Raw genomic sequence first — 18,460 nt, forward strand, 5'->3', positions numbered from 1 at the left:
AAGTCATGATGGTGTGAAATAAACTCAAATGAAACATAGAACACAATTAGATAGAGTAATAGAAATAAAGGAGTTCAAGATCTTCTCTGTTTTGCAGTCTCAGATCTATCTCTCCAATCCTAAGCTCTTCTAATGGTAGCCAAAATGCTCCTTCTCCAAACTAGGTCCTTTTCAAGTGTCCCCTCTAAAATGATACAAAACCCTAGTACATATAGCCTGACAGGCGGCTAGGGGCTTAAGTTGCAAATAATAGATCTTCTAGGAAATGAAATCTTTTAATTCGCGATCACTTCGTGTGACTAGGCATCGATCGATGCACATGTATGTTTGTCGATCGATGGTAAGTGTTTCTGATCGACCGATGTTGCCCTTCACGCGTCGATCGATTTTCCTTGCGTAAAAGCATTCCAAAATGTCCCAAAAGTATCATTTTCTTCCATCAAGTGAATAAACATGTAATTGCTTTGAAAAGACTCTAAAACATGATTAATACATCTTAAAATTCTTATATTCCATTTATAAAAACGGGTGAAAATCATGGTATATCATCTATGTTCGGCCAAATGTGGCCTTTGAACTTTGTATTGGCCTGTTTTGGCCGCTTTTATCTTTATTGGGACTGGCCGTTGGTGGCTTCGAATCCCTACCGTTATGTGGTTTATATATAATGGATGTTTGTTTGAGTTACTTTGTTTCGAATGGGTTTGAAGTAAACACGAGTTGTCGTCTCATATTTAATTCTGTTGAGACGTTAAATCTGTCGGTTCGTTCGAGACGTGAGTTTTTTTCGTAAAAATTATTTATTCTTACGAACTTTTGGGAACATTGAGACATGAATGGAGAGACATGGTTTAGGATCTCATATCGTTTAGATATCATGTCTTGAGATGTCAGAGACCAATGCGATGGGTTTAGGGCAAGATCTAGGTTTACTCTCGGTTTTATGGTTTATGAGGTGACAAGCCGGCTATGAATTTTCCTGTTGCGATTCTACCTGATTTGTACCGATTTAAAGTCTGCGATAGGTTCTCGGCTTATATGACTTGTGTGGTAAGAATCGAGCACCTTTCCAGAGATAATATTTAAGCCAACCAGAAGTGCTAGACAAAAATTTCGGATTTTTTTGTAGCGCTCTTTCATCCTTGTGTTGGATGTTCGAGGATCAAAAGAGTGATCGAGTTGCGTTTGTTTAAGACGGCTGGCGTGTTCGTCGGGGCCAATCGACGAACTTAGGGTAAATATTTGTCGGGTTCTTATGGTCGCGTTCTGACAATTGTTTGCAGAGTTTTCTTCTTTTTTACTTGGCGACGTCTCGCAGTTGTTTCGAAGATTGTGCGTATAATTTAGGCGCTGAAGAATGACTACTTTGTGATTTGGACCGGATATGGCCGTTGACAAGAGTCTAATGTTTGTAGATTTTCTAAGTGTGTTCTGAGACTTTTTGCGTTAATTGGAGCGTAAGTGTTTAATAAAAGAAGAAAAAAATGCGTATTGTAGTAATGTTTGAAAAAACTCGATTACAATGATGCGTCTTTTAAAACGTGAGAGTATACGAGTATACGTACCCATTTCCCCCCCCCCCCTTTTATGAGAGGGGGATAGCTGAACTCGTCCTTTGACTAGCTGCCTACGTACCTCTTTTGAGGATCAAGCCATCTCGTAGTTCTGTTTTATTCCGCGAGTATTATTACTCGGCGGGTGTCGCCATGCTGACCTCCTTGATCGTGGTGACCGTGGCAGGGTCAATGTTTTTATCCGGGTGTTCTGGTTGAGTCGTAGTGTCTGCTTCGGAATCATGTTGAGTTTCGGTGTCCGAAGCGTTCGCGTCAGCAGATGATATCGAATCGTCTTTCTTTGAAGTGTTTTTGGCCAAAGGTTGAGCTTACTTCGTGCGCTTGCGAGTTGCCATTGCAGGAGTCGTGATTTGTCTTAACTTATGCTTCGCGAGGAAGCATAGCCGCAACTGTTTCTTACAACCCCAGATGGCTGCGACTCCGTTCTGGGTTTGGAATTTGACGCCGAGGTGGTATGTAGATGGAACGGCTTTCATGGCATTGAGCCACAGGGTTCCCATGAGCACATTGTAGATGGCATGATGATCAACAACCGCGGAAGCGACGATTTTTGTGATTTCCTTGGCCATGACTGGCAGCTGGATAAATACGAGAGTCATCCACACTTCGCCCGAAAAACCCGTAAGTGGTTTTGGCGTTGGAGTTACTTCTCCGAGTTCGATGTTCATCTGATTGAGAGTGTCGCAGAAGATAACATTGACCGTGCTTCCCGTGTCAATGAGGACTCTCCCAACTTCCATATCTCGAATTACAAGATCTATGACGAGTGTATCGCAGTGAGGTTGATCGATCCCGCCGACTTCATCGTTCGTAAAGGTTATTGAGCTGCTTTGACCATCTTGGGGAGTAGGCCAGTTTGCACTTGTTTCGGCCTTCTGTTGGTAAGCCTTGATGGCCGAAACAGTATCGTTGCAGTATTGCGATCCTCCGATGATCATGTTGACTCTGCGACGATTGTTGTCGTTTCCTTTGTCGTCCGGCCTACTTCCACGTTTATCCCCGGATTTCGTTTCTTTGAGGGGACTTCTCCGCTGGCGGATTTCTGTTCGTCTTCGGGGGGGCGATCAGTCTCGAGGATGAGATCTTTTACGCTGGTTACTTTTGAGAGCTCTCCAGCTAGTAGCTTCGCGGCCAGCCCCGCTCCCAAGACTTTGCAGTTTGTCGTGGAGTGTCCTCGGGACTGGTGGAACTCGCAGAAGGTGTTTTCAACATATCCTTGATTGTGAGTCCATGTATTACCCGTGGTTCGGCCTTGATCCGACCTGATCGCGTAATTGTGCGCCCCTTGGAGCTCTTCCCCCTCGTGATGGACGTACTTGTCGTTACGAGGGTTTTTCTTCTTCGTTTTTGGGCTACATCTTTCGAGGATGGTCTCGTCGACTTATGTTTTTGCGACAAGACTTTCGTTTCCTCTTCGATTATGATGTAATCCGTCGCCTTGTGGGGGGAGTCCTGGTCGTCCGCGGTTTGTCGAGGGTTATCCACTTTCTGAATTTCGACTTGTACCAGAGCGTCTTTCTGAGCGCTTCAATGGCCACTTTGTCCCTTATCCCGCTGACCCTGGACATCACCAGCTGAAACCGGCTGTTGAACTCGCGGAGGGGTTCGTCTTCCCTCTGGGACATACTCCAGAGATCGACATCGGAAGTTTCTCTATCTATGAACATAGAGTATTGCTCGAGAAATTCCGATGCGAGCTGTCGGAAGGCTCGATAGAGTTTCGCTTAAGGCGTGCGAACCACTCGAGCGCCGCTCCTTCCAGATTCTCGACGATTAGATGGCAATAGCCAAAGTCTTTTTCGCAGTCCTTCAGTCTGGCCCTTCCCATCGTGATGTGGAAAGCCTGAAGGTGCGCTTTAGGATCAGTTGTACCATCATACTTTGGTACTTTGATTTTTCCCGAATCAGATACCCTCATATCGGGGATGCGAGCGGTGAAGGGCGTCTTCCGAGCCCCCTCTAACAGTTTGTCGATCCTGGGGGAAGCACTGGAAGTGTGATGGATCTGGGATTTCACGGTCTTTATTCCGTCGTAGTTTTGGTGATGTGATCGCAAAGATCGCGGATGTCTGAATTCTCGTCAGCAGATTTCCGAGGTTGTCGGCGTTTACTGTGAGTGATCTCGGTTTGCTTTTCAGCCAGCTCTTGTTGTTCGTTCCAATAGAGGATTTCCTCCTCTTCCATCATTGGCTTATCGAACGGAGAGCTTTCCCTAGCAGATCGGCTTCTGGTCCTTCTTGGATGTCTGTCGGCGTCCTCCTCGGTATCATTGGAGAAGTCGCTGGGATCCAAGTCGACGTGCTTGACTTCATTAACCTCCGAGTCCTTCGCGGGAGGTGGAGGACTCTCAGAGTTCCTTTTTCGGCAGGGGATTTTTCGCTAGGGTTTTGGCCCGAAGGTCGTTCCCGCGATGTTCCAGGCCTGTCGAGTGGGGTTGCGAGCTCGAGTCTTTCAACGTGAACTTTCATGGTTCCACAGCGACGGATTGCTCGAGTCCTTGCCGTTAAGGTTTCGACTTGTTTGGTCAAGGTGCTTACAAGCTTATCCTGTTCTTCCGACCTTTTTTCATAGGTGGCACATCTTTTTAAACTCTGGCTGGTGCGTTGGCCGCGGATACGTCTGCTGCTGGAGTGTGGAGATCAGTGGTGCTGCCTCCGTTGAGAGGAGTTTGCACGTTGTCCACGTCGTCAGTTGACATGTCTGTTTGAGCGTGATGTGGTTGAGAGTTAGATTGATCCGTACCCCCCTCTCTCTAGCGCCAAACTGTGAGAACCAAAATTCGCACTGTCGATTTCCGTTTAAATTAGGAAATTAGGAGAACCCTAGTTTCCCAGAGGTCACGGATATCTGCTAATACCACACGCCAAGCAATCAGAACACGAGATAACAACGATAAGAATATATGAAATCGTAAAAAGAGCAAAAGGTGTCTTATTCTGAATTCGCGTATGAGCGTTACAAGAAGGTAGAAGCCTCGGCTATGAGATCTGTCGGCGATATTCCTAGTTCTAACTACCTAAGACTGCAAAACCTAGTTGAGTCGCAGCTCAAAATAAGAAAAACGGAAGGTTGCCTAATTGCTCTAAGTGCTAAGTTTGCTCTGAAAAAGTTCTCCTCCTCATGCCTCTCGCCTAGGACTCCTTATATTCTCGCTCATAGGTCGGTTTACGCTTTTCCCCTTCTACCCTTATGCCGTCATAGCCTAAAATGGAGATATTCCATTTTCCCGATCTTCGTAATTATCATTAAAATTTCGTATTTATCCGCGGAAACTTGACATTTATCTTTCTTTGTGAACCAAACGTAAACTGTCCTATGGTTTACGGGCTGTTGTTTAAGAAATCGTAAAGTGGGCTTCGAGTCATGTTTTAGGTCCCTTTGGGCCGTCTTTTGACTCGAAGCGTTTATTACGGCTTCTTTCGATAAAAAATGAACTTTCTGTGGTTTTTACCGTAAAGTTCCATTGACGATTTCAAATGTCAAGAGACATGAAATGGGTTTACTACGGTCTTCGGGAGATAGCCTCAAAGAGTAGACAAGAACGCAAGGATTCGTGTCGTATCGATGTTTCGGGAAAGCTTGGTCGCTACGTAGCGACCGAGCGGGATGTGCGCTCGGTCGCTATGTAGGGACCGAGGTTTGGCTCGAGCTCGGTCGCTACGTAGCGACCGAGCAGGACGAGCGGGACGCGCGCTCGGTCGCTACATAGCGACCGAGCTTGGCTCGAGCTCAGTCGCTACGTAGCGACCAGGCGGTGCACATGTTCGGTCGTTGCGTAGTGACCGAGCTTGACTTGTCCGTGTTCCGATCGTCACACTCGAACTTATTCATGGCTGGTTTAGATATGTTTCCGTTACCTTGGGACCGCTTGTGTTTGATCAAACTGAGACTCGAACAAGGTTTTATCTCGAGATCTTGTGTCGTGACATTTTTTTAACCAAGCATAATCGTCGCTGAAGGACACTCACACTTGTTTTTGCGGACGTTTGGACATTAACTTCGTCGTAACCGTTTTTGTCCCCAACAGAGAGTCCTCATTGTAGACTTATTTTTAGAACTCGCTGCTGGTTTCTTCGCTGAAGATGCTGCACTTAGTGGAGACTTTTGATTCTTAGAAGTTGAACTTACTGTTTTAGAAATTGGTTTTTGAAGGCTTTTGATTCTTAGAATGTGGTGTTCTTGAGTCAAAGAAAATGTTATTTGAAGGCCATGCTACCAAACAGTTCATATAATCCTCCATAGTTGTCTTGCTAAATGTAGGCCTCCATATGTATGCCTTTGGGTTTACTACCTTATCCACATACACTTTTGTCGCATTTGGACCAAGAGGAAGTCCATTGACCAATGCTTTCAGTTCTATAGTCTGCCATCGGCCTACAACAACCACTTTCTTATTATGTATATAGTCCATGAGTTTGCATGTGTTATTTACACTTGTGGAAAGGTTCTGTAAAACAAATTAAACAAAGAATTGAAAATAAGAAAGACTCAGCTACAGAGGAAGACAAAATTTAGATAAAAAGAATGAGGTAACTTAACCTTAGGAGCATTGTCCTCCGAAATAAATCTTGCTGGTGGAACAATACAATGATCGGCATGCCATGTAATCATTTCTTCCACTGCATCCTCAATAGTAAACATATTATGTGCACGTCTCCAAAAAATAGTGTCTGGTTTGGTTGAAGTTTCAACTAAAACCTTCATAGGTTTAGGCCCTAAAATCCCATTAATTAACTTATCAACATCAGATGAAACAACCCGCCCTGCAGCAACATTCACATCAACAAAAGTCCAGTTAACCATATAACACTTGGGAAGTGATATGGTATATACACTCTACATGAAGTACAACTGATATCACTCAAATTACCCTAAGGAGTGACTTTTACTCTCTCAAATAAGAGGTTCAGTTGTAGTACTTAAGGATTGAATCCACAAGGAGCTAGGACACACAATAGATCCTAATCAGTAGTGATTAAGCTAGGTAAATTATTAAAACAGTAAATATGGAAGCAGGGCGAACAAGGCAATTGTTCAGTTGATTGGTTTGAGGTTGTAAACAATTATGAGAAAGAACTATATCTCGGGTTTCTATTCAGGTAATCATGATTATATAGGTATAGAATACTTAGGTTGTCAATCCCAAAACTCGACTTCTTATGAGAAATTTTTCTAGCTTTCGCTGTTGAATCAATTCCATTGACTAAGATCAATATCTCAGCTGTCGCTTGTTGATACGGATTGAACGTCGATCGATGCAATGGCAAAAGCGTCGATCGATGTTCTCTTAGGCAAGCTTTAGCGAGTTGATCGATAGGTTCACTAGTATTATCTAAATCAACTGTCACTTGTTACTAGCAATCCTAGATCAAGGGAATCTATTCTGGTGCATAACCTACTATTGTAGTTGTCCACTCTTCTAAGTTCAAGGTCTAGTTAGCTATTCTAGAACACATGCATTAATAACAATTCCTTGAAAGATATTTATCACCTTAGCAATTCTATATTTTGGGCTAATCCCTCATAACCTATTTGAACCCTAAATCTAACAAGTGAATTACTCAAACTTAGCAAAGTAAATCATAACAGACAATTGAAGAAATTGCATAAATAGATTAGAGTTAGAAATACTAGAGTTCCAATACAAATCTCTAAAAGAGTCTTGGATCTTCTCTCCAAACTACTAAAAACCCTTAGTTATGTTTTCCGTGAAAAGTAAAAAATTATGAAAGCATGTGTTGCCTAGAACAATGGCATAGCACATAAATATTAGGTTAAAATCGATCAGGGGTATACCTATAAATGTGTGTGACTTAGTATTTAAGTCGGCTGGACACAAAGTCGGGTCTTGCGTGCTTCACCGTGGATCGATGTTTATCTCTGAATGTCAACCTCCGGGCTGGTTCGATTGTCAGCTACGGGCTTCCTCTTATTTTATCTCTTAAATGTACCAAAATCACCACTTTCCTCAAAAACACTCCTGAACCTGTAATATGCTAAAACGGCTCCAAAACAAAATAATTATATCCTAAAACACTAATATACCATGGCTAAAAGTGGGTAATATACCATGGTCATCGACCGAATGTTCCGGAACTGTTTCCGAGACTTGTTTGCACGCAACTCAGCTCCAGTAAGAAGCCCACAACAAGAACAAGGAAAGTTCTCACGAGGCAAGGGTGCTCGTCAAAACTAATGGCATGGTTCTATAATTGTTTGCTTTCATTGTGTGTTTTATTTGCTATGGATCTATTGTAGTAACATTTTATTTCTTTTAGCATGTTTGTAAGTTGTATGGGTCTATTAATTAGAGTAAATTATATTTTTATTTATTTTTCTGAATATATAAATTATGCAATTCAATAATCCAAATAAAATATTTATAGCACGGAATCAGACCCAAAAATTTGTCACTATACAAAATAGAAGGGCATCACCAAAAAAAAAGCTATGAAAATTAACGTCCTAGCCCAACAAACAAGCTGTCTAATAGGGCGTTCGGGTACCCGTTCGGGTTCGGATTAGGTTTTTTGGATTTTCGGGTTTTCGGGTTTTTGGGTTTACGCTCCTAGATCCCATACTAAAATTTTATTTGTACGGGTCGGTTTCGGTTAATAACACTTCGAGTTCGGTTAAAAATTGTATTGCATCCTAAACCGTAAAGTAACCATATATTGTTCGGATTCGCGTTATATCGGTTCGGTTCGGATATAACCAAAGTAAAAAAACAAAATATTAAGAAAAACCTTTAAATTAAATTAAAATAAATCTTATCACACATAAAATTGACAAAATAAAAATAAAATGTAAAATCAAACACGAAAATAAACATTATTTGCAAAAATATGCATTATCTTATACATAATAGACTTGTTATTTCAATGAACAAATTGTAAAGTACTTATTTATAACTAATTGTGTACTTAGAGCATTTATTAAAATTTTAATATTTATTTTTATATATCATATCACCACAAATATTAAGTTTTATAACTGAAACACTTATATATGTTTCAAAATACTTATATTGACTATTAATTTTGGATTTTTCGGGTTACCCGTTCGGTTTTGGTTAATAACACTTCGGGTTCGGATAGTTTTTGTACCACCCTGTAAGACACGTTTTGGGTATTTTTACATTTCGGATCGGATAACGGATCTGGTTTTTCGGTTCGGGTTCGGTTCAGATTTCGGGTTCTGGATTTTATGCCCAGGCCTAAGAGTCGCAGTAGATACTGATGTTAAAAAAGTCACCCGCTTTAAAAAAATACCTTGTCCTGCCCTTTGAGATAACAAACCACCTATAATACAACTTTCGAGTGAGGGAGTAGTGGTTTTTGCATGAAGCGAGATAGAATGTGGATAGTATATCCAAGTTCAAGTCGTGTATTGGTGAGATATATTAACCGACGATGGTTGTTGATCGGTGCATGAATGGCGATGTTGATCGATGGTGGAGTTCGGCTATCGATCGATCCTGAATACTCTGTCTCATATTCATCCTCAAAATCGCAGTGGCATGCTGCAATGAATCTGGTGTTAACGCCAATGTTGGACGTCTGTGGCTTCACAACTCTGACTGGATCATAGTAGACATCAAAATTTATTAGTGTTAGACATAACTGATTAGTTTGCATGTTGCAAACTGCTCCTACAGTGGCCAAGAAAGCTCTCCCAAGTAGTAGAGAATGATTCTTGTTGTGCTTGTTTTCCAGGACATGGAAGTAAACTGAAACTAGTACATTGCCAATATGCACCTCAAGGTCTCTGATGATTCCTCCTAACTTCCTCGTAGAATGATCCACAAAAGTGAATGAATCCTCCGAAGGCTTTATCTTCAGATCAAAATGGCATGCCATTACTTTGGGTAGTATGCTGACTGATGAAACTATGTCACACAGCGCACATGGAAACTCAATGCCTTTAACTAAACATGGCACTGCAAATTTACCAGGGTCACTCTTCTTATTCTTCTTCAGTGTAATCCTCTGCTTCATCTTCTCTCTGATCTGATTGAAGATCCTATGTATGTCTTGCTCAGTTTCCTTGGTCTTTATGAAGAACATCCACAACATGTGGGTAAAGTAAGCCTCCTCGAATGGCTTGGCCAAGGATATCCTGAGAACTCTTTTGGTAAAACTATCCATCTCCTTCTCATTGACTCCTCTCTTGAGATGCTTAAGAACCTTTTTCTTTCTTCCCCTCAATGTTCTCCTCTCAGAAGTCTGATCAACTTGCATATGCTTTGATGCATCATTTGAATATTGATCAAAGTTTCTGCAATGTGTTCTGAAGGTTGAGATGGGTTTCAGATAGCATCCAGGCATGCTACATCTATCTTTGGTAGCTGCACTCGGTAGGTCAGATGTGGTCGTCGATCGATGCTAGGTGAGTTGTGTTGATCGTTTGTCGAGTCTGGATGACGATCAGCGGTTGGATCTTGGTGTCGGTCGATGTCCGACTTCTTGATGTGTAAGGGTCTTGGTGGATGAGGGTGTTTATCTGCGAACTCCTTGTGAGTTAGGATTCTTATGGTCGCGCATGATGCAACTTCCTCTATCTATCGATGTGGAGAAACTGATGTCTATCGATGTTTGTCCGTCTCTGTCGGTCGATGTTTGTAGCTTGGCGTCGGTCGGTAACAATGTGAACCGCCGAAACTCATGGAGCTTTTGACATGGAAATCTCCCTCTTGAAGCTTTTCCTCCTTAACTACTTGCCAGAAATCATCATCCATGATGGCATTCACGTGGTGCTTCAATGATTCATCCCCTTTACCCTTCATGAAGGCCTCTTTCCTTTTAATAGTGTCTCATGTCTGAACCACTTGTGTCTCCAGCTTCCTCACATGTGTGTTCAAAGAATCAAACTTTGAGTTCAGCTCTGTGTAGACAACATCAATCTTTCCATTGAAGTTCACCATCAACTTCTGGTGACCTTCAAGAACTTGATCGAGCATGGACTCTATTTTGCTCTCTCGAGTCTGTGATGGTTGGTTCTGGTAGAAAGAATTTCCATAAGCTCTGTTTCTGCTGTTGTAGTTGCCGCTGAAGGGTTTCTGATTTCTATGAACTCTGGTTGTATCCACTTTTCTACCCTGGTTTCCAGACCTCTGATTCTATCGACATCTACAGCCTCTACATCCTCTGCAAAGCTAATTTGTGTCTTGAGAAGCTTGTGAACACTATCCAGCTTTACCTTAACGTCATCCAACTGCTTTTTCCCTAGGGCAGTGGTTGATTTTTATTCTTTCGAAATTAGTGTTCTTGGTGATGTTGCTGGATGCCAAGTTCTCAATAAGTCTCACAGTCTCTTCTGGATTCCTAGTGTTGAAGTTTCCATCACTAGCTGAGTCTAGAGCCATCTGATATATCAGCGTGATCCCTCTGAAGAAAGTGCTGAGCAGCTGCACTTTATTGAATCCATGGTGTGGACAGTCTCTCTGATATGACTTGAATATGATCCAAGAGCTTCTGAATGACTCTGTGGGCTCCTGTGTGAATGTAGCAATCTTGCTCCTCAAGTCTTCAGCGCGTGCTTCATCAAAGAAGTGACATAAGAATGAATTCTTGATGCCGGCCCATGATTTGAGAGATCTGGCTGTAGCTGCTTACGCCAGTACAAAGCCTCTCCAGAAAGTGAGTACTTCAAGAGCTTGCAAAAGAGATAGTCCTCAGGGACTCCATTGGCTTTAATAGCAGAAAATAGATCCTCGAACCTCTCCAGATGGTCCATAGGATGCTCGTGTGATAACCCATAGTAAGGTGTCTGTCCACGAGTGTGGAATACTGAGGCTTTGAGTCAAAGTCTTGCCTCTGGATGGCTGGAGGACGGATCGCAAATCTGTTCTCGTAGTATTGATCTGGCCTTCTGTAATCAGCTAATGTCCTTGGTCTATCAGCCTCATCTACAGCTTGAGCAGCTGCAATATCAGCATCAATATCAGAGATTACAGCCCCCTGATCATATATCTTATGACCTGCTACATTACGCAGATGACCCTCCTATTCATGCCGGTTTCCAGTCGCGTCCTGAATTAGAACTAGTGTCGCAACCATGTCTTGTGGCTCAGTATTAATTGATGTCCGAGGTGGAATGTCGATCGATATTGGGTGGGTAGGGACGGTTGACGGAAGACTAGTGTTGATCGACGGTGGAAGGCGAGTGTCGGTCGACGAACATGTGTTGTTGTCGATCGATGCGTTACATTTGCCTTTGCTGATGGTGGGTTCTAGAAGTGCAGGATCTGAAAAGAGTAGTGTTTGTTCCTTGTTGCTTCTAGTACTGCTAGGCATACACCTGAAAAGACAAGAAATTTTTTTATCAGCTTTTGCAAGTAACCAAAACCTAGACTAAACATAACTAAATTTGATCTAATAGCGATCGAAGCTCCCTGGCAACAGCGCCAAATTTGATATCAGTCAAATTACCATAAAGAGTGATTTACTCTCTCAAATAAGAGGTCGAGGTTTAGCACTTAGGGATCAAATTCACATGGAGCTAAGGCACAAAATAGATCTATCTAGTTATGTAGTTAAGCTAGGCAAATAGGTTTAAAGCAGTAATGGAAGGGGTGAAAAAGGAATTGTTTGATTGATTGATTGGGGTTTTAAGACATATATGGAAAGCGTTAAGACTTAGGGTTTCTATTCAGACAATCAGGATTATAATGATATAGATACTAAGCATATAATGGATATTCTAGAACTCAAACAATTAGAATAGTTGATCAACGTTCGTATTTTTAGACTATCTATCACCGAATCTAGGACTTCAGCTGTCGCTTGTTGGTCCTGAGAAAGTGTCGATCGATTCCAACAACGGGGTATTATCGATCGATCGATATAACTAATGAGTTGTCGATCGATGAACTTTCCAGGGAGCGCTATCGCACGGGTTTGACATGTTTACTAGGTTTAAGTAATCAGCTTCCGCTTGTTTCTAGCAATCCTAGCACAATATAAATTAATTCAGACAGAGAACCAAGCTTCTGCTTGCGCCTTAATATCTATAGGCAAGGTCCAAGTTAGCTACTCTAGAACAGATGCATTAAGAACAATTTAATTGATTCATATCCTAACACTTAGAAATTCTATATTTTGGGTTAATCCCTCATGAATATCTGAACCCTTAATATAACAAAGAGAACTACTCATACATAGCTAAGCAAGTCATAACAATGAAGTAAGAAATCTGCATAAATAGAATAGAGTAGAAAACTGGAGTTTCAATCACAAATCTCTGAAGGAGTTCTTGGATCTTCTCTCCAAACCTAAGACTTAAGTATTTTGCTGTATGAAAGTAAGAAAGCGTGTGTTGCCTAGAACAATGGCAGAACACATAAATATTAGGTTAAAGCTCGCCAGGGTTAATCTGGTAATTCTCGTGGGACTTGGGCTTAAAGTCGGTTGGAACAATTCTGGCCTCTGCGCGATTCACCGTCGATCGAAAACACAGAGTGTATGTCGTTCGATTATCATCCTTCATCATCGATCGCTAGGCTGGTCGATGGTTAGCTACATGTCTTCAGCACTTTCCTCCAAATCACTCTAAAACCTAAAAACATATTGAAAAGACTCCAAAACAACTAATATGTATTTAAAAACATCTATATACCATGGCTAAAAATGGGTAAAATCCATTGTTGCAGGAGATGACAAAGTCATCTACATATACCAGAATATGAAGACAAATACAACCATGAACCTTTAAAATAGTGAATGATTTGCATACTCATGGGACAACCCGAACTCATGCAAAGCCTTTGTGAGTTTCGAGTACCAACATCTTGGAGCTTGTCGAAGGCCATACAATGACTTCTTTAAGCGGCATACTTTGTTAGGATCTGAAGACGTCAACCTTTGAGGTAGCTTCATATTTGATACCACTAAAATTACCCTAAAGAGTGAATTACTCTCTCAAATAAGAGGTTCAATTGTAGTACTTAGGGATCAAATCCACAAGGAGCTAGGGAACCTATTAAATCTATCATTTTATTAATTCTGAGTGTTTGTTGTTTTATGGTTTTAAAGTAAATAGCAATCCTAATTGAGCAAGTGTATTGCTCGACTAACAAGATGATTTGGGGGTGTTGGAGATTATAATCCTATAGATGTTTATCAGTTGCATGCATGATATATTATAGCTCAACCCCTTAGACACAGTGATCAGCGATGGCAATGTTTCACTGGTTAACTAACTAGATCTTGGATCTCAACTGTCGTATATTGATCACAAGAAAGTGTCGATCGATGGTCCTATAGGGATATCGATCGATACACCTTTCACAAATATCGATCGATTGTCAGAAGACAATATCGATCTATGCTTCTAGTTAAGCCTTAGGCGTAAGTTGATAATGCTCACTAGCTTTCTAGTTCAGAGGTAGCCTTTTTCCAGTTGTCTAGTATGACAGATTAGGTTTAGGACTGGATGGTCAAGGATGCTTGACTCATGCAGATTCCTTGATTCAATATTCTAGGTAGCTAATCTAGAACAAGCATTAAGAACAATCAATCAATGAATACCACAACCATGCAATCTATAGTTGGGGCTAATCCCTCTAACCTATTTGAACCTTGAATCTAACAAGTAAACTACTCAGACATAGCTAAGCAATTCATGACACAAAATATAAATAAAAACTGCATAGAATAGAATAGATGAATCAATGGAGTTCCAATCACAAATCTCTATATGATCTTCTCTCCTAAAACTCTCTGCTGAAAATAAGAATACAAGGGTGGCCCAAAAGCTCTGTTGCCTCCTAACATTTAGGCAAGTATATATCTATTAGGTTAAAAACTCGTCAGGGGTAATCTTGTAATTTGGTGACGTCTTGGATTTAAAGTCCGCTGGAACCAAGTCGTGCTTCCGCGTCTCGACATCGAGCGATGGTACATGATGTACATCGATCGATCTTAATCTTCAATCGTCGAGGCTTCTCTTCTGTATCGATCGACGACACTGGATGTGCATCGATCGATTGTGTCTTCTTCGTATCGACCTATAATGGTTAGCTCGGATGAAATCTCTTTTAAGCTCCTAAATACTCCATAATCATCACTTTACTCCAAGATACTTGTGAACCTGAAAACATACCTAATAGGATAGAATATATAGTATATAGATAGTAAAATACTTATATGCCATGGGTGAAAATGGGTCAAATCCATGGTATATCAACTCCCCCAGACTTACCCTTTTGCTTGTCCTCATGCAAAACAAACAGGCAGTCTCTCTGAAAGTGGTTTGAAAACAGCAGGGACTTATAGATATAATACATAGAAATCATCACCTCTACAATTTCGCAAACCACATCTAAAGTCCCAATCACAAAGCACATTATGCAATATCCTAGCTTAGCAACCAAGTTCAACTAGTCTACAATTTAGCAAATCATGTCTGACATTCCCATTTACTAACCTCATTTCTTAGCATAAATATAAAAGTGCATGCTTTACCTTGGGAGTATCGATCACAGGATGCAAGGATTCCAGACAAGTATCTGGAATTGCACGTAAAAGTTAGTTCCTAATTTCTCTCTCTCTAATTTCTCTCTTGAGTCAAAGTCTGCTTCCATTGCAGGATCAGTGACCAAGATTAGACAGTCTTCCATGAATCAAGTCTTAATGGTGGTTACCGCCAAGCCCTGTTCACTTCTTTTTGACCTATATCCAAGAATTCTTTGTGAAGCGAGCCTTGAAGATTGCCACCTCCAAGTCCCGTTTGAATTCTTTATTTGGAATCTTTATGAAGCAAGCCTTAATGGTTTTAGCAAGTCCTGTTCAGATTCCTCCTAACTAAATCCTAAGTCCTATTTAAATAATAAATTTTGGATATTTTTTTTTAAATAAAAACTAATACTAATACTAACTACTCTAGGGTCGAAATAGAGAGAGAAAATGATAAATAAATCTACATAAGGCTTTACCTTCCAGACTTGTCTGAAGGATCTGATCCCATATATACCAAGCCCAAGACAAGCGGTTATGTCAGGTTTAGTATTGGAGGTCAGCAAACAATCAAGGCAAGTGTGTATAGTTGACAGGTTGATCCACTTTATCATCTTAGTACTATCTGCAATCAGTAAATCTAGAATGGTGCTAAAGAGTGGTTAGACATTCAAGTAGTAAAATCATAGTCCCTTTCACATAGCTAAGCATAATTTATAAAAAATCTTTTATAAGAATCAGAATAAATCATATTAGTAAACCTCCCCCCATACTTAAATTACACTGTCCCAGTGTAACACAGTCGGAGTTATGGTGGAAATAAATCATAAGTACAAATGTAACAAGTTAGGAAGATAAACCTGACTGGAGTGGGAATCGATCGATGTGCATAGGTATGCAACGATCGTCGTGTGTGTGTGTGTGTGTGTGTGTTGATCGATGTCGACGTCTCGTCCACGGTCGATATGTTGGTAGTCATCCTAATTGGGTCTTGCAATAAATCTGAAAGAATAAAAACAAACATAAATACCAATAACTAAACAAACTAATTAAAATTACCTAATAGTGGGTTGCCTCCCACTCAGCGCTTTGTTATAGTCATTTAGCTTGACTTTGGAGGTATGTGGCTAGTTGGTGGAAAAACAACTACTTGTTGGGAAACAAGCATCCATCTCATCTCTGCACATTCTTGACCAAGCTGCAATGAAACTTCTTGTGGCCTCATCATTTTTGGTCCATCTCCCGTCCATCTTTTGTACTGCATTTGAGATGTTCTGTAGCCTTTCTAGGATGTCTTCAATGCTGAACTGATAACAGCTTATCTTGCTGTAGGTGTATTCTGATAGCTCGTTCAGTTGATCTTGCATTGACTCCATGTAGTTTGGTATCAGCTGTGCGTCGTCTGGTATGGACGTGGTATCGATCGATGCGACCAGGTGTCTATCGACCGCTGCTGGTGTAGCACTGTCGATCGATTTGGAGTGTGCTCCGTCGATCGATGCTGATATCTGGTGTTGAGATGCGAGTTGCCTTTGAATGGCTTTGACTTCCTTATGTCGCCATTCTGCTTGGCTATATAGTCCACTGATTTTGACGTCGAATGGAAAGCATATGTTATCACACCGCTTCTCAAGTCGGTCCTCCACGGTGTCTATAATTTTGTAAAGCTTTGATGTAATCTGACAACTGCCTATGCTGTGTAGGGAAGATGTTCTGTAGGTTTCTTGCCGTCGAGCGATGTCCTGCGGAACCTATCGATCGATGTTGAACCTTCTTCCTGAAAACCGTGTTGATCATTAAGCTTACCAATTTCCTTCTGGACATTCGTCATCTGTGTAGACAAGGTGTCCAAGTAGTGCATGATAGGTGAGGTGAAACGGTCATGCATATCCTCATATGATTTCAACATATCCTCTATTGCTGCGAACCTTGTGTCGATCGATGTTGCATATATCGATCGATGTGGCTGGTTGTGGATCATTCATGCGAATGGTGTCCAGTTATTCCTGTACCAGATCAATTCTCGTGCTCAACCAGTCCACGTTGTTGTTGAGAGGGTTGTAAACGTCATTAATCCTCGTGTTGATGTATGCGATCTCCCATTCATCCTTCTTATCTGCTAAACTTTCCGGTTCTGCAGGAATCTGGGATGTTTGTGGCTTGACGTCGATCGATGTTGCTTTGTTGTCGTCGATCGATGTTGATGTCGTAGCTTCTTTCTCAAGGTTGTGCTGCATACTCTCAATCTATGTCTTCAGCTCTGCCATACATCTGAAAAGCTCATTATAACCTCTGTCCAAAGGCTGATAAGTGTCATCTACCAATGTCTTAAGTGTTGGGGTCGAAAACTGTTACGACAAAGTTAACATCGCAACCTCCGCGAAATACAAGTATGAGTGTCTTTCCGCGACAAATTGTACTTGGTAAAAAGAATGTCGCGACATATGTTCTCGAGATAAAACCTTGATCAAATCCAGTTTGGATCAAACACACGCTGTCCCAAGGTAACGGAAACGTATCTAAGCCAATCACGGATAGTTTCGGGTGTGATGATCGGAACACGGACAAACCAAGCTCAGTCACTACGCAACTACCGCACATGCACACTGCACGGTCGATACGTAGCAACCAAGCTCGAACCAAGCTCGGTCGCTACGTAGCGACCAAGCTCGAGCCAAGCTCGGTCGCTACGTAGCGACCGAGCATCCGTCCCGCTCCATCACTAGCGATCGAGCTCAAGCCAAGCTCGGTCGCTACGTAGCGACCGAGCCTGATGGACCACTCGGTCGCTACGTAGCGACCGAGTACGCGTTCCTTTCAGTCGCTACGTAGCGACCGAGCTTTTCCGAAACGTCGATACGACGCAAATCCATGCATTCTCTTCTACCCTTTAATGCTATCTCCTGAAGACCGTAGCAAACCCATTTCATGTTTCTCGTCATTCGAAGTCATCATTCGAACTTTACGATAAAAATCGCGGAAAATTCGTTTTTATCGAAAGAAGTCGTAATAAACGTTTCGAGTCAAAAGACGGCCCAAAGAGACCTAATACATGACTCTAAGCCCACTTACGATTTCTTAACCAAAAGCCCGTAAACCGTAGGACGGTTTACGCTTGGTTTGCAAGGAAAGATAAATGTCAAGTTTCCGTGGATAAATATGAAGTTTTGGAAAATAATTACGAAGATCGGGAAAAATAGAATATCTCCATTTTTAAGCTATGACGGCTTAAGGGCAGAAGGGGAAAAGCGTAAACCGACCTAGGAGGGAGTATATAAGGAGTCCTAGGCGAGAGGCACAAAGGAGAGACTTTTTCACAGCAAACTTAGCACTGAGAGAAGTTTATGCAATTTTCCATTTTTGTTATTCGAGCTGAGACTGAATTAGGCTGTCGCCGTCTTAGGGTTTTTGAACTTGGAATCTCGCCGACAG

The 18,460-nt window shown here is 41.6% G+C and overlaps 1 protein-coding gene across 1 annotated transcript; it reads right to left on the minus strand.

Annotated features, from left to right (window-relative positions):
- Positions 1–807: 807 nt before the first annotated feature.
- On the minus strand, positions 808–18,185 carry LOC117129178. The gene is made up of 2 exons (XM_033282579.1): positions 7,042–18,185; positions 808–7,006 (listed from the first exon to the last, which is right to left on the minus strand). The coding sequence occupies exon 1, from the start codon at positions 9,899–9,901 to the stop codon at positions 8,876–8,878; it is 1,026 nt and encodes a 341-aa protein (XP_033138470.1). The 5' UTR covers positions 9,902–18,185; the 3' UTR covers positions 808–7,006; positions 7,042–8,875.
- Between the last annotated feature and the right edge of the window lie 275 nt (positions 18,186–18,460).

Source organism: Brassica rapa, chromosome A10 (genome assembly GCF_000309985.2).
Source record: "Brassica rapa cultivar Chiifu-401-42 chromosome A10, CAAS_Brap_v3.01, whole genome shotgun sequence".
Classification (NCBI taxonomy): Eukaryota; Viridiplantae; Streptophyta; class Magnoliopsida; order Brassicales; family Brassicaceae; genus Brassica; species Brassica rapa.

Bases quoted from the DNA above. Each gene is read 5' to 3' on its own strand.
- LOC117129178 (XM_033282579.1), bottom strand. From the start codon at position 9,901: ATGCCTGGATGCTATCTGAAACCCATCTCAACCTTCAGAACACATTGC.